This window comes from Pipistrellus kuhlii, unplaced genomic scaffold, assembly GCF_014108245.1.
Source record: "Pipistrellus kuhlii isolate mPipKuh1 unplaced genomic scaffold, mPipKuh1.p scaffold_m20_p_3, whole genome shotgun sequence".
In the NCBI taxonomy this organism is placed as follows: Eukaryota; Metazoa; Chordata; class Mammalia; order Chiroptera; family Vespertilionidae; genus Pipistrellus; species Pipistrellus kuhlii.
In genome coordinates, this window is record NW_023425529.1 from 113,034,289 (window position 1) to 113,055,756 (window position 21,468).

Below are 21,468 nucleotides of genomic sequence, written 5' to 3' on the forward strand. Positions count from 1 at the left end.
TACAGCTTTGATGAAAGATGTACTTGACAAGGGATGGGCAAAATTATTTGTGGATGATCTGAAAATACAAAAACTGTAGGCATAAAAATGGGGTTTCTTCTTTATGACACAGCATTTGTTAGTTTTTTGATGTGTAAAGAGACCATGTCTCTGAAATACCCTGAGAAATACTTGGTTTAAAAAAATGTCCTCCCAGTTTCTTAAATGGACTATAGAAAAATAATCATGAAAACAAAGAAATTCTACCAGGTAAGAACTATGCTTTATTTTTTATTTTTTGTACCCCAACCTCTAATCAGATGTCAAGAATAGAGCAGGCAGAAAAATGTCTATTAAGACACAGACAACAGGGGGTGAGGGCATGGGGGGGGGGGGCGCAGGGGGTAATGGAAGAATAAGGAAACTTATGTAATACCTTAATCAATAAAAAAAATAAATAAATAAAAATGTATATTAAGTGGGTGAAGGAAGAGAGCATTTAATTACACACATTTTGGACTACTATTTCATTTTAGAAATGATTAACTTTAAAGGGCTTTTGTGTTAACCTTTAACCATGATTTGGGGACACAGTTAAAAGGTTTTATAGAATCACAAAAGAAAACCAGGCCCTAGTTGCTTGGGGAGAGTGTAGAAAAAGTACTAAATTTTTGAACATTTTGGAATTGTGTTTTTAGTCTATCCTAAAATGAGTAACATGAACCTATAGTGCACAGATAATAGCTTTTATTCTTTATATTCTATAATGGGTGAAAGTCATAAACAAGCCTTACATTTGCATCAGAATAAAGAGAAATAGACATTAGCTACACTTGACCTGAAATCACAAAAATTCAGTCAATATCTTTGGTTGAACATTATTTAAAAGAAAATTTCACCTTCATTATTGTTTTTATTCTTTCTGAAGTCTCATTATTTTGTGTAGGTAATCAGTGTATGTTTTATATAGACTAGGGGTGTCGAACTCATTCAGAGAAGGGGCCAAAATCTAAAATCCAGCCTAAATTGCGGGCCGAATGGTTTACTGAACAGTCATAAACTGTCATTGTGATGGAAACGCAGCGGAGTGCAGTGATGACAGCGTGGTGCGGGCCACATTGCAAGGCCTGGCGGGACGGATTTGGCCTGCGGGCCTTGTGTTTGACACATGTGATATAGACTGTGAATACCGAATGTCTACAAAAGATAAAGATCACCTTTACAGCACATTTAGGAATTACAAATAAGAATTTGTCAGTTATGTGATTTTGATAAGCCTCATATTTAGAAACAAGAATTCAGACTTGGTAAGAGTCTCTGATGAATAGTTAACAAATGGTTATCCTTCATAAAGTGACTGTTCTTCCCTCTGTCCATCTTCTGTTGGTTTCTCAGTGTGTGTGCTCATGAATACGTGCAGACCTCATGTGGACTCTCAGAGACGCCCAAGTTTTCACTTGTGAAAGTATAAACCTATGGAAAAGTTTGGGTTCTCTATTTACATCCTTCATTCAAAAACACTTATTAAAATCCTATTATGTGCTTCCTAGATGGTGAGACCAGAAATTAAACAAGAGAAATTCAGAAGGGGGACAGGCATATAATATATACAATTGTTGAAATTTTTTTAATAGAAAAAATGTCAAGATTCTATGGAGCATGGATGAAAAGCTTAACTTGGTTTGAGAAATCTGAACTGAATCTTGAATGAGTTGACCTATAGGATGTGATTATGTTGAGGACTAAGTTGTGAATGGTTCCAAATTCCAGGAAAATGGTGGGCAAGGATGCTTTAAAAAAAAAGGGGTGGGGGTGGAAATTGGTGGGTGGGGATGCAAAAAACTCAAGTTTATAGAGATCATTATCCATCATGCTGAAGAGTTAGGATGCTATATTGTAAAGAAAGAAGAGCGTATTTAAGAACTTTTAGTAAAGTGACGCAAAGCAGATTTGTGTTTTAGAAAGACCACTCTGACAACCCTAAGGAAGGTAAGACTAGAAGTGGGACAATGAAGGTCAGAAAAGAGTTTACTGAAAAACAGAAAAAGCACAGGAGAGAAAAATGGTGAAAGGTTGTACTGACAAAAGCAATTATTGCCTTACCACAACTAATTAGAAATAGAACATAAACTGCTGATTCAATTTTTGAGATGGACAAAATGAAATATGCAACTGCAGAAATTCTGAAAAAGAAACTTTGACATATAGAATGCTTTTGTTTATAAAGCCCAAAACCAAGATTAGGATTAAACATTTGTTTTGTTCCATATTTTAGTTTATGAGTTTCCTGGAAGAATATATTGCTCTGGAAACGGTGTCATCTCTCAAAGCTTTCTGAAAGTTTTTCAAGTAGAAGGAGAAGAAACAAAAGAAAGAACTGCTCAAGTTTGCATTATTTTCATCCTCAACAGTATGTATATTAAAATCTGCCGCACAGTTGTAATCTGTATAAAGGGCCAGCTCTTAATAAAATTATAATTAACCCTAATTATACTAAGGTCAACCGTATAATAGGTCATTGTGGGAAGCAAGTTCCCAGAAAAATGATTTATTCCTGTCACTATGTCAAATTATTCTAGAATCATCAATTAAGGAATGTGTCATTATGAAAACTAAGCTGTGCTATTAAGACAGGTCAAAATACTATCTGAATAAGTTCAGAGTCAACCTTTTCCCTTATGTCATACAGTTTTAGGGGAGGAGGATGCAATAGAAGCTCCAAGTGACAATATTATGCTATAAAAAAATATCATATTTTGCAAAGAAATCTTAAGTCAAGAATCAGATGGTGACTGAATTCAAATATCAGGCAAAATAAAGGCATATATTCATTTACCCTCATCTATATTTAATGATTTTAAGTAGGTTATTCTACTTTTTTTTTTTCCATTTAATTACACTCAGGTTTACATTATGATAATAATTAAGGCAATCTCTAGTTTAGTCTTTTTGCAGGAAGTTTTGAAGGTAATTTACATTAGGAAGTAGCACGCCACAGCCAGAGAATGTAGTGGGATCTACATGTTTGGATCAAACAGCAAGGAACCATCATTCACTTAGCATAGGGAGTGACATTACAAGTTAAGAGAGGAAGCAGTGATGTCACAAGGTAAAAGCGTTCCATTTTTTTCAACCACTGATTTAAAGAAACATTTTCCAAAAGAGAAAGAAAAAAGGAAGGAAGGTGGGAAGGAGGGAAAACATTTTCCTCTTAGGGAGTTACTAATATAAGGAAAAAACATGCAAGTCTTAACTTTCACAGCTGTAAAATGGTTGTTTGGGGTGGGTGCAGAAAAAAAAACCACTAAATTTTTGGAAATTTTAGAAGTGAGTTTTTAGTTGACCCTAAACTGAATAATATGAACCTGTAGTACACAGAGGAAAATACCCAAACCTACTCTCGTACTCACAGTACTAAGGTAAGTTCACTCTCATTTTAACAAAACTTCCTGTAAAAAGACTGAGCATCAAGAGATATTAATTTGGGAATTTTAATTTTCAAGCTATAGTCTTGAAAGCTTTTCTTTATAACTCAAATAACAGTGGGGAAGCAATGATAAATTTAGGTATGATTCATGCTTACATAACTCCTTTTGTAAAAGAAAAATTCCCAAATACTTATAATTAGTAATATTGTATGTTATGTCTAATTGGGGAAACCGAGGCACCAAAACATATAGTTTGTAGAAAGGACACAGTGAGCCAGTATCAAAGTCAGTTATGGAACCCAATACATCTAAACCATATTCCCACCTCAAGAATCACAGAATTCAGCTATGTGTTATAATACAAATTTTAATAATTTTTTTTCAAATGAAAGTAAAATCTATCACTGCCAAAAATTTGAAGGCTTAGCAAATTCATGAAAATCTCTTTAGTCTGATCTATATTTACCAGAGCTCTTCGACAGGAACTAGCTAAGGCCTTCTGACTAGTTCTCCCTATACCAATCACTAAGTTGAGAAAGCACAGATATTTGCCTCATGTAGGAAATGCAAAAGATTAGGTTATCCAAGCTATCTGCTTCACTGACTTCTAAATTTCAACAGGAGAATGGGCCCCTGAATTCACTGGTTACTTCGATAAAACACAGATATGGTCTAATAGACTTCACCAGAGCGACATTGTTTTTGTGGTCTTGTACCTACCATACAATTCACACGTGTTTTGTGTTTCTATAATATAAGGTAAAAGATATCTAAATTCAAACTATTTCCAAATCTTTTCAAAAGAACTCAAGTTTCTTTTTCTTTTAATATCCACATGATGTTTCTCCCATAATTTCTTTTTTTTCCTGCCTTCAATAATTGTACAACAGTAAAATTAACAAAAACTGTCTTTAAAATTATAGTAAATTAATTCCTAATCTATTATAGTGCTAAAATAGTTCACAATTCATCTACAGCTTACACTATGAGACAGTTGAATTTAGGGCTCGTTAAAGTGATTTCTTTGGTTCCTAACACTGCCTCACATTAAGTCAGAACAGTTTTATTTTCTTTCTTGAAAATGTGATTTTATTCTGTGTCATGCATGCCATTATGGTTTAGAATTTTAGTTTTTTCAATTAGTTGTATAGAGAATATTTTTAAACAAGAATAATTCAGAACTCAAATGCCATTGACATAATTGACAGAAACAAACAAAATTGACAGAAACAAAATTATCCACCATGGTTACTATTTGTAAAGTAGCCCAGATTCAAATGCAACCATTGTTAAAAATATACATCCTGGAACCTAGAGCTAGCTGCTGGAGGTATGTGAGATTTTTTGGGGTTCAAGTTTCTTAAGTGCATTTGAATTCATACTGGCAGTATAATCCTAAAATGTCTTTTACAACAAATACAGAAGAAAAGAAGTTCTGATTTGAAGATAAACTATATGCAGATTGGCAAAAAATAGCAGAATGGGATCCTGGCTACATTAAATCCTAAGAGCGGTGATTCCATTTTGGCTTTATGCTTTTTTTCATATTTATATTAAACAAAATTATTTTTTTTAACAACATCTCTATTACTGTTCAGTTATCCATAGCTTTTAAAAATAAATTGGGCATCTGTTTGACAGAAATGAGTACTTCAAGTATGCAAGTAAATCATTAATAGGGCTATTACACTCTAAGCAACAGCAGTTACAAGAAAAGAGCTAGAATATGCATTTGTATAAAGATTACATTTCACAACATAATAAATAAATGCACTGATTTATACAATCTGTGAAAATCTTCTACTGATAATTACAAGTAATACTGTCTATGTTGACTTTGCTGATAACAGCACTTAGATATTCAAAGGTAAAATCTTGCCCCCCAAGCCACAAAATATACAAAGCTGGTTTGTTATTAAATATTTTGTCTGCCAAAGTCCAGCAAACTAAAATACATCTTGGCAGTTCGAATACCTAGCATGATAATTATTTTGGTACAAAAGATAAGAAAAATTTTAATATGAAAATTAATAAAATCAATAAAAGGAGAAACCTGTTGTATAAATAGACATTTTAACAAAAGTGAGACTTTTATCTCACTTAAGAGAAAAAATTTTTTTGATTAAACTTAAACATTTGAAAATAATTACCATGTTTTCCCAGCTCTAGTCAAATATATTACTTCAATTTATTAATCATCTTCAATATACAATATATAACTCACAAAACTGGGAATGTTACAATACCAAAACCTTTCACAGCACTAGTTACCAGTTACCAGAACTGTAAGAAATCCCTAGTTACATATCAGCTTAATAGTTAGAATATAGAAGTAGACATGGCTAAGCTGTGGTGAACAATAGTGCAATCAAACAGGAAGGACCACAAAATAAATGCTTTTTTCCTTTATAGCTTGTATATCTAACTGCATTATCCTACTTCAATGGCATCATTAACTGAGTATCAAACTTATTTTAATACATTTTAAAGTAACCCTATATTTCTTTAAGTTTGGCTATTTTACTCTTGAAATGCATTTCCTATGAAATATGGAGACTATTAATAAATTCCTATGCAATGAATTACTTGTAGCTAAAATGAAAAATTTAAAGTTTTTAGAACTTCTAAGTAGTGGCTTTGTTTCTATTTTTCCAACTAAAACTTGGAAGTGCATAAAAAAATTAAGAGAGGATATAAATATATGTAAATACAATATCTTAAGTACACGAAGGAAGTTAATCTCTTCACCTATGTTAGTAATAGGAATTTTTAAAACATTACTACGAGTTTAATGCAGTCTGAGTTACTCTGCTAAACTTCTTTTCCTGAAAAGTAACAAAAAGAAGTATACAAATAGATACAGTCCAGCTGTCTTTTATCTCACTGTTCTTTGTAATAATAAATCTTTACAGTTTTTTACCCTAACAGAAATATCTCTAAACAAAACTTGGAGGAAATATTAATAGTAAAGAGAAAACAACTATAAAGATTAAAAATTAGTGCTTTGCTTATTATAAAGCCAATTATCACAGCCTTTTACAAGTTTTGGTTGTTTCTTTAGGAAGGCATCCTACATGCTACCCATGTGATGCGGAGATTGCTACACGGAAGCCACTGGGGAGATGCCACAGCAGAGACAAACAAGTCCCAGGCTCCACTGACTTGGCATGGATGGTGAGTGGAGAAGGTGATGGTGAGGCATGGCCCCCAAGCACATGGGACCCCCTGGGAGTCTGACAGTATCAGAGGAACCTTCACTTCTCATTATTTTCAACTGATTTGAAGAGCTTGATCTTTTAAAACTGCCACTTATATCATCAATCTCTAAACCCACTGTTTTACCCAAATTTCATCTGAAAAATGAAGGATGATTTTACAGGAATAAGGGGAGGAGGACAGGAGAGATCCTAGATATCAAGGTTGAGAGAGTTTTTATAGCTTAAGGAAAAGCTATATTCTTACAGAGTTCACATCTGCATAACACAAAGGTCCAATATGTTGTCAGCCCATTCGGAGACAAAAGGTCACTTACTTTAGAAGGATGTATAGAACTTTCCAATATAATTTTCTAAGTCATGCTCTGCATGAATATTTCCTTCCTCAAGTCCTGTTAAAAATTACTTCCATGAAGATTAAAGTAGTGCTCTTTTTATTCATGAAAATTAGATATGGAATATCTAGGCAGTAATGTTTGGCAGTAAGCAATATGTACACATCAAGTGAAGGATTATTAAGTCATCAGCATAGATCTTATTGTAGAATTAAATAATTTGTATTTTCAAGGTCAAGAATATGATAAAGTATTTTCAGGCACTATTTTAAGGAATTATTAGCTATCTGAAAATCAAGGTAATTTAGCATAATTAACAGACTTAGTTTAGCAAACGAATGCTTTCTTTGAGGGCTTTAATGCACATTCACTTTATTTGCAATCTTGGGTTTTCATGACTAATGGTTCATTTAATATGTGTGTGCTGCTGTGTTCTCAAGCATGAACTATGTCAACAGGATAATCTACTGATAAGAGAAAGTGAAGTTGTAAGAAACCGAACCAGTCTTTACTTGTCTCAGTACATATTCTTCTGAAAATATTTCCTGTTACTTAAGTTGTGAACCAATGAGAATGCCATATGAGCAACAAACTGAGTGAATGTAGACTGTTAGTGACAAAGATGTGGGGTGAGGGGCTGGAGAGAGGCCAGCTGTGTTTGTTAGCCAATTTCCTGTGCTCCACCTTTGCTACCAAAATATAACTGGGTAGGTAGGGCTCAGCTAGAGCCTGAATTAGGAATATGGGTGGAGAAGAAGCTCAGTTAGGGCGATAAATGAGAATAAGTGAGTTTTAACTGATTTCTAGGGTTAGCTGGAGAAGCGATATGAAACAGTGGGTTGGTGAATGAGCTATTCTGAGCACCCTTTGAAGACCAGAAGTCCCTAAAATCTAGGAGGGATAAAACATATTTAGGTTAGTGCTAATCACCTGATGAATCTTGTTACCAGGTTCAGATTCAGCAGGTCTGGAGAAAACCTAAGAATCTGCCTTTCTGTAAGTTTCCATGTGATAAGCATGCTGCTGGTCCATGGACTACATTTTGGGTAGCAATGTTCTAGACCAGGGGTGTGGGGAACCTTTTTTCTGCCAAGGGCCATTGGGATATTTATAACATCGTTTGCAAGACATAGAAAATCAATAACTTAAAAATTACCTTGCTATGTTTGGTTAACATTTAATTAACTCACCCCTAATGTTTTGGCAGGCCAGATGTTCCCAACCTGTTTTAGACCAATGCTTTCTAGTGAAGTTTTTGCAATGATGTAAATGTTCAACATCTGTTTGTCCGCTACGGCCATCGAGCACTTGAAATGTAGCTAGTGCACATGAGAAACTCAATTTCTACATTAAGTAATTTAGATTTAAATAGCCGCATGAGCCTAATGGCTTTGATATCGGATAGCACGTGTCTAGACATTCGCGGATGACTGCTTTCTGCAGTCAATGCAATGTATATCATAGTTCCCAATTGCCTAACCCATTAATTCATTTAGATTAGCATTTCCTTTTATAAAATACAAACTGAAAAGTTAGTTTCTTTGTATTGTCTTCTTCCTAAAACTTTGCTAGATGACCTACAATGAGTGCTCAGGCGAGGAGAGATGAAAGGAACCATTCTGCTGTGGGACAGTTGATGAGGAAAGGGTGGTATATGGCAGTGAGAATTTGAGCAACCATCATATATTGTGCTCGTGGGAAAACATGAAGCCAGGAACTGGGAAAGAAATTCAGAGAGGGAGGTGGACACATGGTGCAGTATAGAAACCCACACCCAAAACCTATATGTTCATGTTGACCAATGTCACTCCAATAAATTTAAATTAAAAAAAGAAATAAACTCAGAAAAAATAAGAGAAAAAAAGGAAGATGGAAAGACACTGAGGAGAAAAATTAAGTTTATACTGAAATTTTACTTAGGCCCGACTCTGTCCCTTTCCTTCTTGAAAAGCAAGTTCTTCCTCAGAAAAAAGGAGACTGACAGGAAGTGGATGTTTGTTGCTGTGATTCCTCTCCATCCCTCTCAAGTTATCTGCATGTGGAAGAGCCTAGCGGGAAGGAAAGGCAGCCTTTAGAGCTTAGCTTACCAGTGGACTAAGCACAGGGGCCTCACCTGCATTCCCCAGAGCTGTAATCAGACACTAGAGAAATTCTTCATCCTGTTTTCTTTGTAACCCCAGGAATGACAAGAAGCTGGTTCCTCTGTGATACTGCCAGGGGCCCAAGGTGGCTCTGAGGGCACTACCCTGGCAAACAGGTGTGAGTGACGTCATTTGGATCCTACACAACTCCGCATGACAAAATGTACCAGGAAATTTGCTATCATTTAACAAAAAAGATATTGAAATGGTCATTTTAAAGGATTCCCCTCATTCAAGAGCCACTTGCAGGAAAATTCTACCTACCTAAAGATTCCATTAACTGACTTAGGCCCGACTAAGTAAATATAAATATAAAAGATGGTATCTAAGATTGAAAGAACATCAAAACCAAAACATTCAGTCATTTATATCTTCCTTTTCCATTCTGAAAATATAATAGCTTAAGAATCTTTTCTATTGGCAAAGAGGTATTTGAAGGAGTGAAAAATCAATAAAGATCTTTATATTCATTCATTCTTGTCTAGAGTTCCCCACCTCCTTGTTGGACAGGGAGAACCGGGCAGGCATGTGCTTTGATTTCCAGGGAAGTGCCTGGAAGAGAGGGACATCCTGCAGGCTGGGGGGCTGGGGAAGGGGGTGACAAAAGGGACTGGAAAAGGCCTGTGACTTCTTAGGTGTGGGGAAACATCAATATTTTAAGTGAATAGCTTTTTACTCTATTAAGCTACCTGGTATAATTCTCTTTGGAAAATTTCCACTTATTCGCAACTTAGGTAAAATATACAGTATAGTCAGACACACTTGGTCATGAATCTACCTATCAGGTTTGTTTATTTTTAAGATATCCAAATTTTATGATTTTTCTAGTAGTTAGATACTAAAGTTATAAATAAGAATAAAATGTCAAATAAACAAACTTCTTTGATATAATTAAATATGTCTGACAATAGTTCATTTTAATGCTTTCCCACCAATATTTCTCTTTAAGCATTCAGCAAACAGTTGTCTAGAAAATATCAATGAGAGCATATTTTGTGATTATAAATGTAAATATGCATATAAATGTATATGGGTGTATATACATATATGTGTGTATATGTATATATATGTGTGTGAGTGTATATATTTCTATTGAGCACCTACCTAAAAGATTACTTTATGAAAATTGTCACCACTGGATCAGTACAGTACCCTGCTTACTTCTTATATATAGAACATTTTTAAATGTTATAATTAATTTTTGGCATATAATATCTAAAAAGAGATTACTTGAAGATATTTTCATGACATGTTGATATGTATGCCTTTGGCTTTCAAAGATTTGATAATTGCAATGTTGACTCTTAATGAGCTACAGTGAAGTATGGTGATTAGAAAAAGAAAGTAATATCTACCTGATAAGATATAAGAATTACATGAGATAATAATAATAATGTAAAGGCCTTTAAAAATTTTTTAATTTTTCTTGTTGGGAGGAAGTTCATGTCACTTGTAACCTTAGCTAGTGGGTGAGTTTGTATACGACCAGTATACAAACCACAGTTGAGACATTGAAGAAATTCCTGGATGTCAATCATTATTATACATAAATGCAAACACAGCATTAAATAATTTTCAAATTGAAGTGGGAAAATAAGAACAAATGTGGAAATTTTGGTTTGGAAAGCATAATGTTGTCAGAAAACAGAATATGTAATTTTATGAAACTATCCAGAGAATTTTCTTAATGTGCATACCTACTCTTTATGATAGGTTGACAAAAATGGTTTGCCTAAAATGTTTATCATTTGTTGATTATGGCACAGACCCATGTCCACAAAATCTTAGATGCAGAATATTTATGCAAAGTTCACATCAAAGAACAGAAAAGTGCCTTTAGCTAACAAAAAGGTACTTACGTAGTAATAAATTAATCTCATTAAAACTGACATTAACACTAAGTTGTACAATATTAGATGCTGGACATGCAAGAAAGAGACAATTCAGGCAGCAACACCGTGCATTAAGATTTTCATTCATTCATTCATTCATTCATCATTCATTCATTCATTCATTCATAGTATTTGAGGAATTTTAACCATACTATTTGACCACAGGAATCTGAGGTGATACCAATCTAACATTCAAAACACATCTTTATATATCTTAGTCCTCTAACCAATGATTTTTAAGGAAGAAGCCAATGCCTCTAATGAGACCTAAGAAGGTTTAGCCATATACCATTATGTGGTTGCACAGTAAGAACATTCCATCTGACCAGGTTTAAGGAAAGCAAACATTCTGCAATTTCACCTTTTCAACAATGCAACTATCTCATATTCATCCTACTGTTTTACTTGTATGAGCAAATTTGAACATGTCAGGTTTGCACAGTAAGAAAATAGCTTTGTGGAATGTATTTTTTGACACAAAAATATTTTCTAATACCTCAAATCAAAATTCTCACCAATGGCGAAATGTCAAGCCACAGAGGTGCTTCAGTGGTGCTTACTTATCTGGGCAGAAAACGATAGGAACAGTCAACTGCTTCCAGGGGCTTTGTATTAAATAGCAATTACTTCCCTTCTAAGGAATAGCACCAATATGATTACACCTCAGACGGAGGAGTGCTCCTTCCAAGCTCCTTAATTCCCTGGAGAATTCGCTTCATATGACCCACTTTCGATATCCCCAGGTCCTAAAAGAAAAAGGGGAAAAAAAAAAAAAAAAAAAAGGTGGAAAGGAAGAGAAAGAAGTTTATTGACAAGAGAAAATTGGAGATTAAATATTAAGCTTATAGTTAGTATCCACTTCATTCACTTTAGTTTATGTTCAATAATTCAGAAAGTGAAAGGTAAAAAGTAAATTTATGAAACAAAAATAACAGGACATTGAGAAATTACCAACCAATAAAATACACACTCTTAAATGTAACATTCTCATAAATTATATACAGTGGCAGTTCTTCAAGAGTCTAAATTAGTTTATCTTTGTTCTTCTTTTCTTAAGAAACACAGGTCCATATGAAATCTCTGAGAAAAGCTAGGTGTGACACCTGGGTATCCACAATTAGCCTCAAGGCAACTACATACTTCCTTGATAAAATAAACTTAAAAGTGAGGCCTAATCCTGAAGGAAGTCACAGTGCCCATTACCTACATTTGGAACACAAATGCAATTAATTGCAGCTGCACCCACAATCTTTGATTTCAGGGGAATGTTTAACTATTCCTTACATTTAGTAATGTGTACATGTAAAAAAAATTCCTAGACATAGGTATCTGTGGGTTGATGTTTTTCCTTTACGTCTTTTGGCTCTTTTCCCTCAGAACTTTTCTTGTTTCTTAAAGAACTATTTTCTATACAGAACCAATAATTCAATAGTTAATTGTCAGAAATGGATGCTGACTGCAGAGTATGTGGCACAGCCCAGGCACTTAGTAAATAAACACTTGTTGCAGGAATGAATGAAACCCATCCAAGAGAGCCATGATATTCACTACCTGAGAAACTAAATCAAAGGGTGATGGCATCCAAACATGATGGCCTTCTTCATGTTTGGGGCACAATATGTGTAAAGGGCATAACATATGAAGTGGAATATTTAACTTTACAAAACAGAGTTTAAAATATTTAAAAATTAATAAAATTATTAATCCCAAAGCAGCCTAGAAAACAGGATAAGGTACCACAAGGTTATTTTTGAGAAGATAAAAATTTCAAATATTCACTTGATTTTGCAGACTAAGAGCACTGTTTACTTTTAAATAAAGTAGATCGACCTGTTTTAAGTACACACACACACACACACACTTTAAACTTTATGAACAATCTGAATTCCACAGCAGCAGAGTTCCTGAAGTCTCTGAATCCTTCTGGAAAATACTCTTTTCATAGCCAGTGCTCTTTTCAAGCTTGAGATGATTTCAGGATAAAATTCTTATAAATATTTAACTGACCCTGAAAAATATTTTCTCATATGACATCAGGTCATCCACAAAAACTATGTATTTGCTGAGTGTCATCCACAATCAGTCCTAAGGCAACTATGTATTCTCCTTGATTTTGCTAAAATAACAAAAGCAAGGCCAAATCCTAGAGGAAGATTAAATTGCATTTACAGTTGTATTCAGATTCTTTGACTTGAGTGGAGTGTTTAATATTCTTTATGCTTTGTGATAACACAGTTACATGGGGGAGCAACCCAAGTGCCTATTAATAGATGAGTGGGTAAAAAGTTATGGTACATATATATGTACAATGGAATATTACTTAGCCATAAAAAAAATGAAATCTTACCATTTACAATAGCACGGATGGACCTATGGGGTATTAGGCTAAATGAAATAAGTCGGACAGAGCAAGACCATATACTTTCACTTACATGTGGAATTTAAAGAACAAAATTAATTTACAAACAAAATTGAAACAGACTCACAGATGTAGAGAAAAGACTGATGGTTGCCAGATGGAAGAGGGGTTAGGAAGATGGGTGAAAAGGTAAAGGGATTAAGATGTGTAGATTGATAGTTATAAAATAATAACAGTGATGTATAGCATAAGGAATATATCAACAATACTGTAATAACTATGTACAATGCCAGTGGGTACTAAAAACATGAAGGGCTATACTTTGTAAAGTGTATATGATTGTCTGATCACCATGCTATACACCTAAAACTAATACAAAATAACACTGAATGTAAATTTTAATAAAAATATTATTACATTTTGGAAAAAAAATATTTAACACTAAATATTTTATTTCAGGCCATATGCACATTGTATTCTCAAGAATAAAAACTTTGCTGAAACAGGTTAACACTAAATATTTTATTTCAGGCCATATGCACATTGTATTCTCAAGAATAAAAACTTTGCTGAAACAGGTTAACACTAAATATTTTATTTCAGGCCATATGCACATTGTATTCTCAAGAATAAAAACTTTGCTGTAAAAAGTCAATTAAAAAATATATGTATATATAAAATATATATATTTTATTGATTTTTCTTACAGAGAGGAAGGGAGAGAGATAGAAAGCTAGAAACATCGATGAGAGAGAAACATTGACCAGCTGCCTCCTGCACACCCCCCACTGGGGCTCTGCCCGCAGCCAAGGTACATGCCCTTGACCGGAATTGAACCTGGGACCTTTCTGTCTGCAGGCCGACGATCTACCGCTGAGCCAAACTGGTTTCGGCCAGTTTTTATTGTTTTTTTATATTTTAAAAAAACAATAAAAACTGAGAGCGAGCCAGGTTCTACTCAAAATTACTATTGCAGTATAATGAAATGAATGTTTCCCATAGAGCTACACTAACTTATTAGCTATATTTTCTTTAGTTTGAGTTCAGTACTTTCATGTCTTCTAGGAGGTAGGCTGTGACAAAGTGATGCTCTGATATTAGTTGCATGTTTCATAATTTATTTTTCATAGTCTTTATTATTGGCTCTTGCTTTCTTTGGATTAATAGGCCTAATTTTGCAGAAGCATGCTTTGTAGATACTGAGTTACCCTTCTAGCCACACATACATTTCAAATAGAAGAAAAAAAAGAAAGAAACAAACAAACAAACAAAAAAAACCCAAGACAAATAAGAACCAACCGAACAAAAACCACTGTGTCTTCATCCTTTTCTTTGGTGTCTTTCAGTTTTTCCTACTGTCTTCCAGGAATAAAAATAATGCAATCAGTTTATTTGTCTTTTAAAGCACATTCGGAATTTCCTCCCTTTGTCACCTTTAGATGGTCACATGGCTATCTCTGGTTGTTTTGGTGATAAGGAGGTAACACTTGAGCCAAGGTCTGAGCAGGACTTAGCCAGGTGAGGGTCAGGAGGAGAATCATACTATCAGAAGGTACACTCCTAAGGTGAGAATGAGTTTATTATTTTTAAGCAAATGAAATAAGGGGCCAGTGATTCCACAGCAGGTTAAAACAAACAGGCAGACCCTGTTGGCTTCACAAAGATGTGAGTTCTTATTCCAACAGAAAGTAGAAGCCACTGAAAGGTTTTAAGCAGAAAGCGATATGTCTAATGTTAAAATTATTACTCTGGCTGCAATGGAATAATGTGCTAGAGTAGCAGAGGAAGGGAGAGCCAGGAAGCCACTAACCTTACCCAGGCAGAGGGTACAGTGTCAGGGAGTAGGGTATGGCCACGAGAAAGCAACCTGACTTTGTGACGGGCTTAATGAGTTAGGGGGAAAGGATAAGGAAGTGGAAGGTGCCAAGTATGACCTTGGGTTTCTCTGGCTCAAGCACCTGGAGAAAGAGATTGGTGGATTACTAAGAGCACTGGAGAAGAGGCAGAATGGGAGTGGGATAGGAGCTCAAAAGTTTAGTTTTGGACATGTTCAGATTGACATCGCTGAGTGATGGCCAAGTATCAAGTAGAATAATCCTAAAGTTCACAAATGAGATCAGGGCTGGAAATACAAACTTGTGAATCACTGATATAATATATTCATAGACAGTGTAGGTAATCCTTCCTGTTTAGAGATGTGAACCTGAAGGGTCTGCTGTTCTGGCAGCTACAACGACAGAGACCCAAGGCAACTCATTCTCTACCTTCATGGTTTTGCTCTATGGAAGGCTCTTTCTGTAAAACTATTTTTCTCCTTTCCCATTTCCCCACACTCTGTTTTAGAACCAAAACAACTACCAATGCAAATTTCTAAAAGAAAACTTTTAAGAATGCTATACTAAAAATAAAAACAAAGCAGCTGAAACAGGTTTGGCTCAATGGATAGAGCATTGGCCTGTGGACTCAACGGTCCCAAGTTCGATTCCGGTCAAGGGCATGTACCTTGGTTGTGGGCACATCCCCAGTGGGGGGTTTGCAGGAGGCAGCTGATCGATGATTCTCCCTCATCGATGTTTCTAACTTTCTATCCCTCTCCTTTCCTCTCTGTAAAAAAATCAATAAAATATATTTAAAAAAAAAAAAAAAATATATATATATATATATATATATATATATATAAATAAAACAGAACCAAAGGTCCCATGAAAGCTGAAGAGAATGTTTACTAAAATAATTCTTGATTATCTACACTTTGCTCTTATTCTTTTTTCCAGCCTGTCCTTCCACTCTAACTTTGACTTAGTATAAGTATATACTGGTTGTTTTTGTGTGTGTGTGTGTGTGTGTTTTTTGGTGTGTGTGTGTGTGTTTTTTCGTTCTGCAAATATTTGCCTCACTGTGTACTTTCATGTTTATGTGTGTTTGCTATGTACACATATTGTATATAACGTGTATCCGTGCACACACCCACACACTGTCTTGTCCTTGAATGATGCTTATTCATGGCAAATGAGATACAAACTTCTGATGGCAGATACCACCCAGAAAAGCTGGTAGAACATTAATCAGTAGCTATTCAATAAATGTTGCTGCCTGCTGAGGATATCAGAAGCTATATAAATAAATTGGAAATGATGATCCCTCACATTTATTTTTTGGTGTACGTTCAAGTTTTGAAGCCAACCTCCTTTATGAGTAACACCGTATCTTTTACTGTGTTCTAGATTTGGGACTCTCAACTAAGAAAATTAATTAATCTATTATTTTATTACTAGAGGCTGGCGCGTGAAATTCGTGCATGGGTAGGGTCCCTAGGCTTGACTGGCCATCAGGGCCAATCAGGGCCATCCTTCTGGCTGCCAGCCAGGACATCCCTTCCCCGTCTGCTGGCCAGGGACTTCCTTTGTCCTGTGCCGCCCCCTGGTGGTCAGTGCACATCACAGTGAGTGATCAGTCTCCTGGTTGAACTCCCATGGGGACAATTTGCATATTAATATATATATATATATATATATATATATATATATATATATATATATAATCTTATTCTGAGCTAAAAATATTTAGGTATAAATGTCTGCCACTATGCTAAAAGTATATGACTCTGCATTCTAAACAGCTATACATTACCTTATACATTAACCTTTATCTGTTCAAAAATGTCTGCTAATGTACTTATAAAGAGACAGACAGTTCATGAATTTGTTAGGAACTAACTGTATCAAGCATTTTAGAACTTGGTCTACAGGAAAGGGATCACTACAACAAATACTGAAGGCTTTGTCACTTGTTTATTAAGCACCTTGAAATTTTAAAATGGCAACATGTGGTGAAAAATAAAACATGACAAACCTACTCTTAACTCTGGGACACAAGAGGTTACTTTGGTGATTTTTACTGTTGAGTCTCTACCGATAGAATGAAAGGGAATTGCTGTAGACCATGAATTAATGACTTTTCTTTTCCATCATAAATGACAAATAGGCTCTGAGCTGCTTTCTAGCAAAAGGCATAATTTTTACTTCAGTTACTATATAAAACACATTTATTTTTTTAGAAGAATACAATTTTAATAAGTCATAAAAAAAATTTGAATTTATTGGTCTAGTTGTTCCTCTGACATCTATTTAGACCATAGGACTGCTATAGGTCTCTTGTAGTCCCATAGATTAGGAAGACTTTGTTATCGGTATTTTGAGTTAATTTTTAGTTGTTAGCCTTATATTAGATTTTTAAAGTTATTTTCAGCAACAATTATCACCTTTCATGCTAATCCAGTAGAGTGAGCAAACGGAAACATTATCCATTTAAAAATATTAGCATATAGGGACAGCCATAACAACCAATGCAGAGAAAAATTGCTAAAGTCATGCTAAGCTTTAGCTATAATAGCTGGAGTAAGATTTTGACAGGAAAATATTGCTGACATTCTTGTTTAAAAAGCATACAAGACAATGCATATTAGATTACTGCATATTTGCATAACATAAGCCAAGCTATAAGCACATAACAGGAGAGGTACAGGAGGAGAGATTCTGTTTTGCAAGAAAAACTTTCAAGAGCAAAGAGTAGCACAAAGAAAATACCTTAAGATCTCGCCTTTCCAGATGCAAAAGTTCAGCCCCTCTGATGTCATGACGGATGAAGATTTCTTTGTACTCTCCCAAATTGATCAGATCCAGCCAAGCAGCAACTTCCTCTGTGCCCCATTTTTGAACTACCAAAGTTAAGAGTAAAACCCCCTTAATTTCTACATGCTCAATGCATTACAAAGCAAAGGTTGGCCAAAGAAGATGCAAACAGAGTACAGCAGCAGTGCTAGCGAAGGGAAAGGTTAAAGGTGTGTCAACAAAACTACTATCCCATTTCTTTCCCATGCAGGCCAACGTAAGGATCACAAACATTCACTGCAGTGCACCTGTGTCCTCAGCGTTAGCGCAATTTCCCCCTATAAGCCACCCAAACTACACAGTATGTACAAAAGCTGTATTTCTCGTAATTGGGATTGGTAGTACAAGTTCTAAATTCTGATTTCCTTAAAATCATATATGCAACTACTTATAATTGGCTACAAATGCTAATTAAAATTTAAAATCTAGCACAGGGAACTAAATTTTACACACACTTCTGCTTCAGGTCTTGATGACTTCAAGTGCTGCCTTTATTGATTCTATTACTATTGATAGTTATAAAAATAAATGTCCTGTTCAACTGATTTAACATCATCTAAAAATGGTCAACACAGCCAAAACCGGTTTGGCTCAGTAGATAGAGCATCGGCCTGTGGACTGAAGGGTCCCAGGTTCAATTCCGGTCAAGGGCATGTACCTTGGTTGCGGGCACATCCCCAGTAGGGGATGTGCAAGAGGCAGCTGATCGATGTTTCTCATCGATGTTTCTAGCTCTCTATCCCTCTCCCTTCCTCTCTGTAAAAAATCAATAAAATATATTTTAAAAAAATGGTCAATACTACTCTAAGATTAATTGGACTGTTATTATTCAATATGTATAATCATTCTTTTACACATTTTATTCAACATTGACTTGCTATTTAAAAGCCTACTTATTTGCCATATTTAGTTTTGAAATGCCTAATAGCGGCTCTTTGATTGTCAAAAATCAGGTTATATATCACTTTTGACAAGGTGATAGTTGACTCAAGAGAAATTAGAAGCTGTTTTGATTCTGAAAGGCACTTACCATCATCTACACAGACTTGAAGTTGCTTTAGCACTAGCATAGCATTAAATGCAAGCACTAGGGAAAGGTGGGAAGGGAACTAGCACAACTTCAAAGAGAATTTAATCTTTGCTTGAGAACGCAAATATCACAGTAGATTGCCAAATGGCATAGTAAGTCCTTAAAATAGGAGAAAGCAAATATAGAACTTTAGGTAGAAAATATGTTTTAGCAAGCTAAAGAAAAAAGATGAAGGTTTCTATGTTCCATTTATCAAAATGATCAAGATTTTAAATTTTGAAGAAGAGAAGCAAGTTAGACGCTGAGGCCTTGAATTGCTGGTGAGCAAGACAAAGAACCATCTATATGGGTGCATTGACAGCCTCCAAACTAAGTAAAGCAAACCAGCAGCCACTGCATTTTCTTATGTGTTTCATAACTATTGTTGGACATACTTTAGGTACAATATAATTTCTTATTGAAGTAAAATGAACATCAAATAACTCCTCATTGTAGCCATTTTATAGTGGCATTTAGTACATTCAACATGTTGAACAATGACTGCCACAGAGCATTTCATCATCTTAGTAGAATCACTATAATCAGTTATTTTTCCGTAATGCTATACTTTTCCTCCCATTGTGGACCACCTACCAGGCTGTGAACTTATCTTCTGCTTCTGAACCTTTTCCTTTTTAAATTTTGGCACTATGCGAAACACTGTGCTTCTGCTGTTTCTCTTGGTGCAATCCATAGGTGGCTCCTGTTCGAGGGGAGCAAGAAGAGACGTTTCTCAGGACAGTAAGAGAAGAAAACCCACTCGAATATTAGAGACAAGACAGGACTTGGTTATTAACAAAAAACACTGCTGACGGCAGATGATTGGATCAAAAAACTATGGTACATCTACACAATGGAATACTATGCTGCTACAAAAAAGAAGAAATTCTCATCATTTGCAGCAACCTGGATAGAATTGGAGAACATCATGCTGAATGAAATAAGCCAGTCAATGAAAGAGAAATACCACATGACCTCACTCATTTATGGATATTAAAGAACATTATAAACTGATGAACCAAAAGACAGATATAAAGACAGTAAAGCAATAAGCAGACTGTCAAATTACAGCAGGGAGGGTAGGGAGATCTGGGGGAGATAAGAGATCAACCGAAGGACTTGTATACATGCATATAAGTACAACCAATGAACACAAAACTCTGGGGAGAGAGGGTATGCATAGGAGGGAAGGGTGGCAATGTTAAAATATGTACACAGATAATAATTTAATAAAAAATTTAATAAAAATAAATAAACAAACAAACAAAGAAAAAAACACTGCTGACGGGATAACGTTTTCAAAGAAGTTCATGCCGTCATATACTTCTGAAAATGTAGTGATTCCCATGTTACCTTGGTTCACATAAAAGTAATATTCAACATTTATTCTCCCCCGAATATCTCTTTTGCAAAAGGTCGGTTCAAATTGTATTATCATCAAGTTGACATTGATCTAGAAACAGGCTGAATTCTACATACCTCATCCTCATTTGGGTGGAGGATGTAATAAAGCCAGGGGATCTCCGTTAGCTTCTGCAGCTCCACCTCCACGGAGTGTAAGGCGCTGGACACCCGCTCCTCGTGTGGGGATTCCAGCTGCTGGTTACCAGCAGATCAAAAACAAAGCAAAACAAGGCTCAGTGCCCAGCCTCGAAACAGTAAGTTATTTTATTTGATAATGACCACCCTCATCGCTTATTAGGCTAGGCAAGGTTGTTATTGCTGTAGCTGTTTGTAATATAAAAGAATACTAGGAAAGAACAAATAACCTTATATGGGGTTCATTGAAAAAGACCCAGAAAGATTTATCCTTATTTTCCATGATATAAGTAACTAGTACACAGATAATAATTTAATAAAAAACAAACAAACAAAAAATACCAAACAAAACAAACAAACAAAAAAAAAACCACTGCTGACTTTTGCTCTAGTGAGTAATCTGATTACTCTACTTATTTGTGGCAAAAATCCTTCAGATTTACATAAATCACTATGTGAACAAATGATAATATTGTTTAAATTGGTTAAAAAAAAATAGATCATATAAAAAGAACTGCTTGGTACAAAAATCTCCTGGAGAATAAAAATAATAAGCTTAATTAAAAAAAAAATAAGCCACAAACCTCAGAAAAATTTGTGATGAAAAGCTTTTGTAAAAAATCAGAACAAGGCAAAAAGCTAAATGGCTAAATAGCTTGCCAGAACTGGTTTGACTCAGTAGATAGAGTCGGACTGCGGACTGAGGGGTCCTGGGTTCGATTCCAGTCAAGGGCATGTACCTTGGTTGCAGGCACATCCCCAGTAGGGGGTGTGCAAGAGGCAGCTGATCGGTGATTCTCTCTCATCGATGTTTCTAACTCTCTATCCCTCTCTTTTCCTC

General features: G+C 35.1%; 1 protein-coding gene and 1 long non-coding RNA gene across 10 annotated transcripts in view; both read right to left on the minus strand.

Moving 5' to 3' along the window:
* Positions 1-709: 709 nt before the first annotated feature.
* LOC118728412 lies at positions 710-11,086 on the minus strand. Its single transcript, XR_004990889.2, has 2 exons — positions 1,161-11,086; positions 710-950 (listed from the first exon to the last, which is right to left on the minus strand). It is a non-coding gene; the product is annotated as an uncharacterized LOC118728412 (long non-coding RNA).
* A 418-nt stretch (positions 11,087-11,504) lies between these two features.
* The window catches only part of DGKH (diacylglycerol kinase eta), a 173,043-nt gene continuing 163,079 nt past the window's right edge, over positions 11,505-21,468 (minus strand). For 7 of the 9 annotated variants that reach the window (XM_036454900.2, XM_036454902.2, XM_036454899.2 and 4 more), the window contains 4 exons: positions 20,568-20,687; positions 19,683-19,791; positions 17,936-18,066; positions 11,505-11,736 (listed from right to left, as the gene is read on the minus strand). In XM_036454900.2, the coding sequence (XP_036310793.1) occupies positions 11,647-11,736; positions 17,936-18,066; positions 19,683-19,791; positions 20,568-20,687 (450 nt within the window). In that variant the 3' untranslated portion in view covers positions 11,505-11,646. The remainder of the gene's footprint in view (positions 11,737-17,935; positions 18,067-19,682; positions 19,792-20,567; positions 20,688-21,468) is intronic. The other 2 variants (XM_036454898.2, XM_036454901.2) reach the window with 2 other exon arrangements.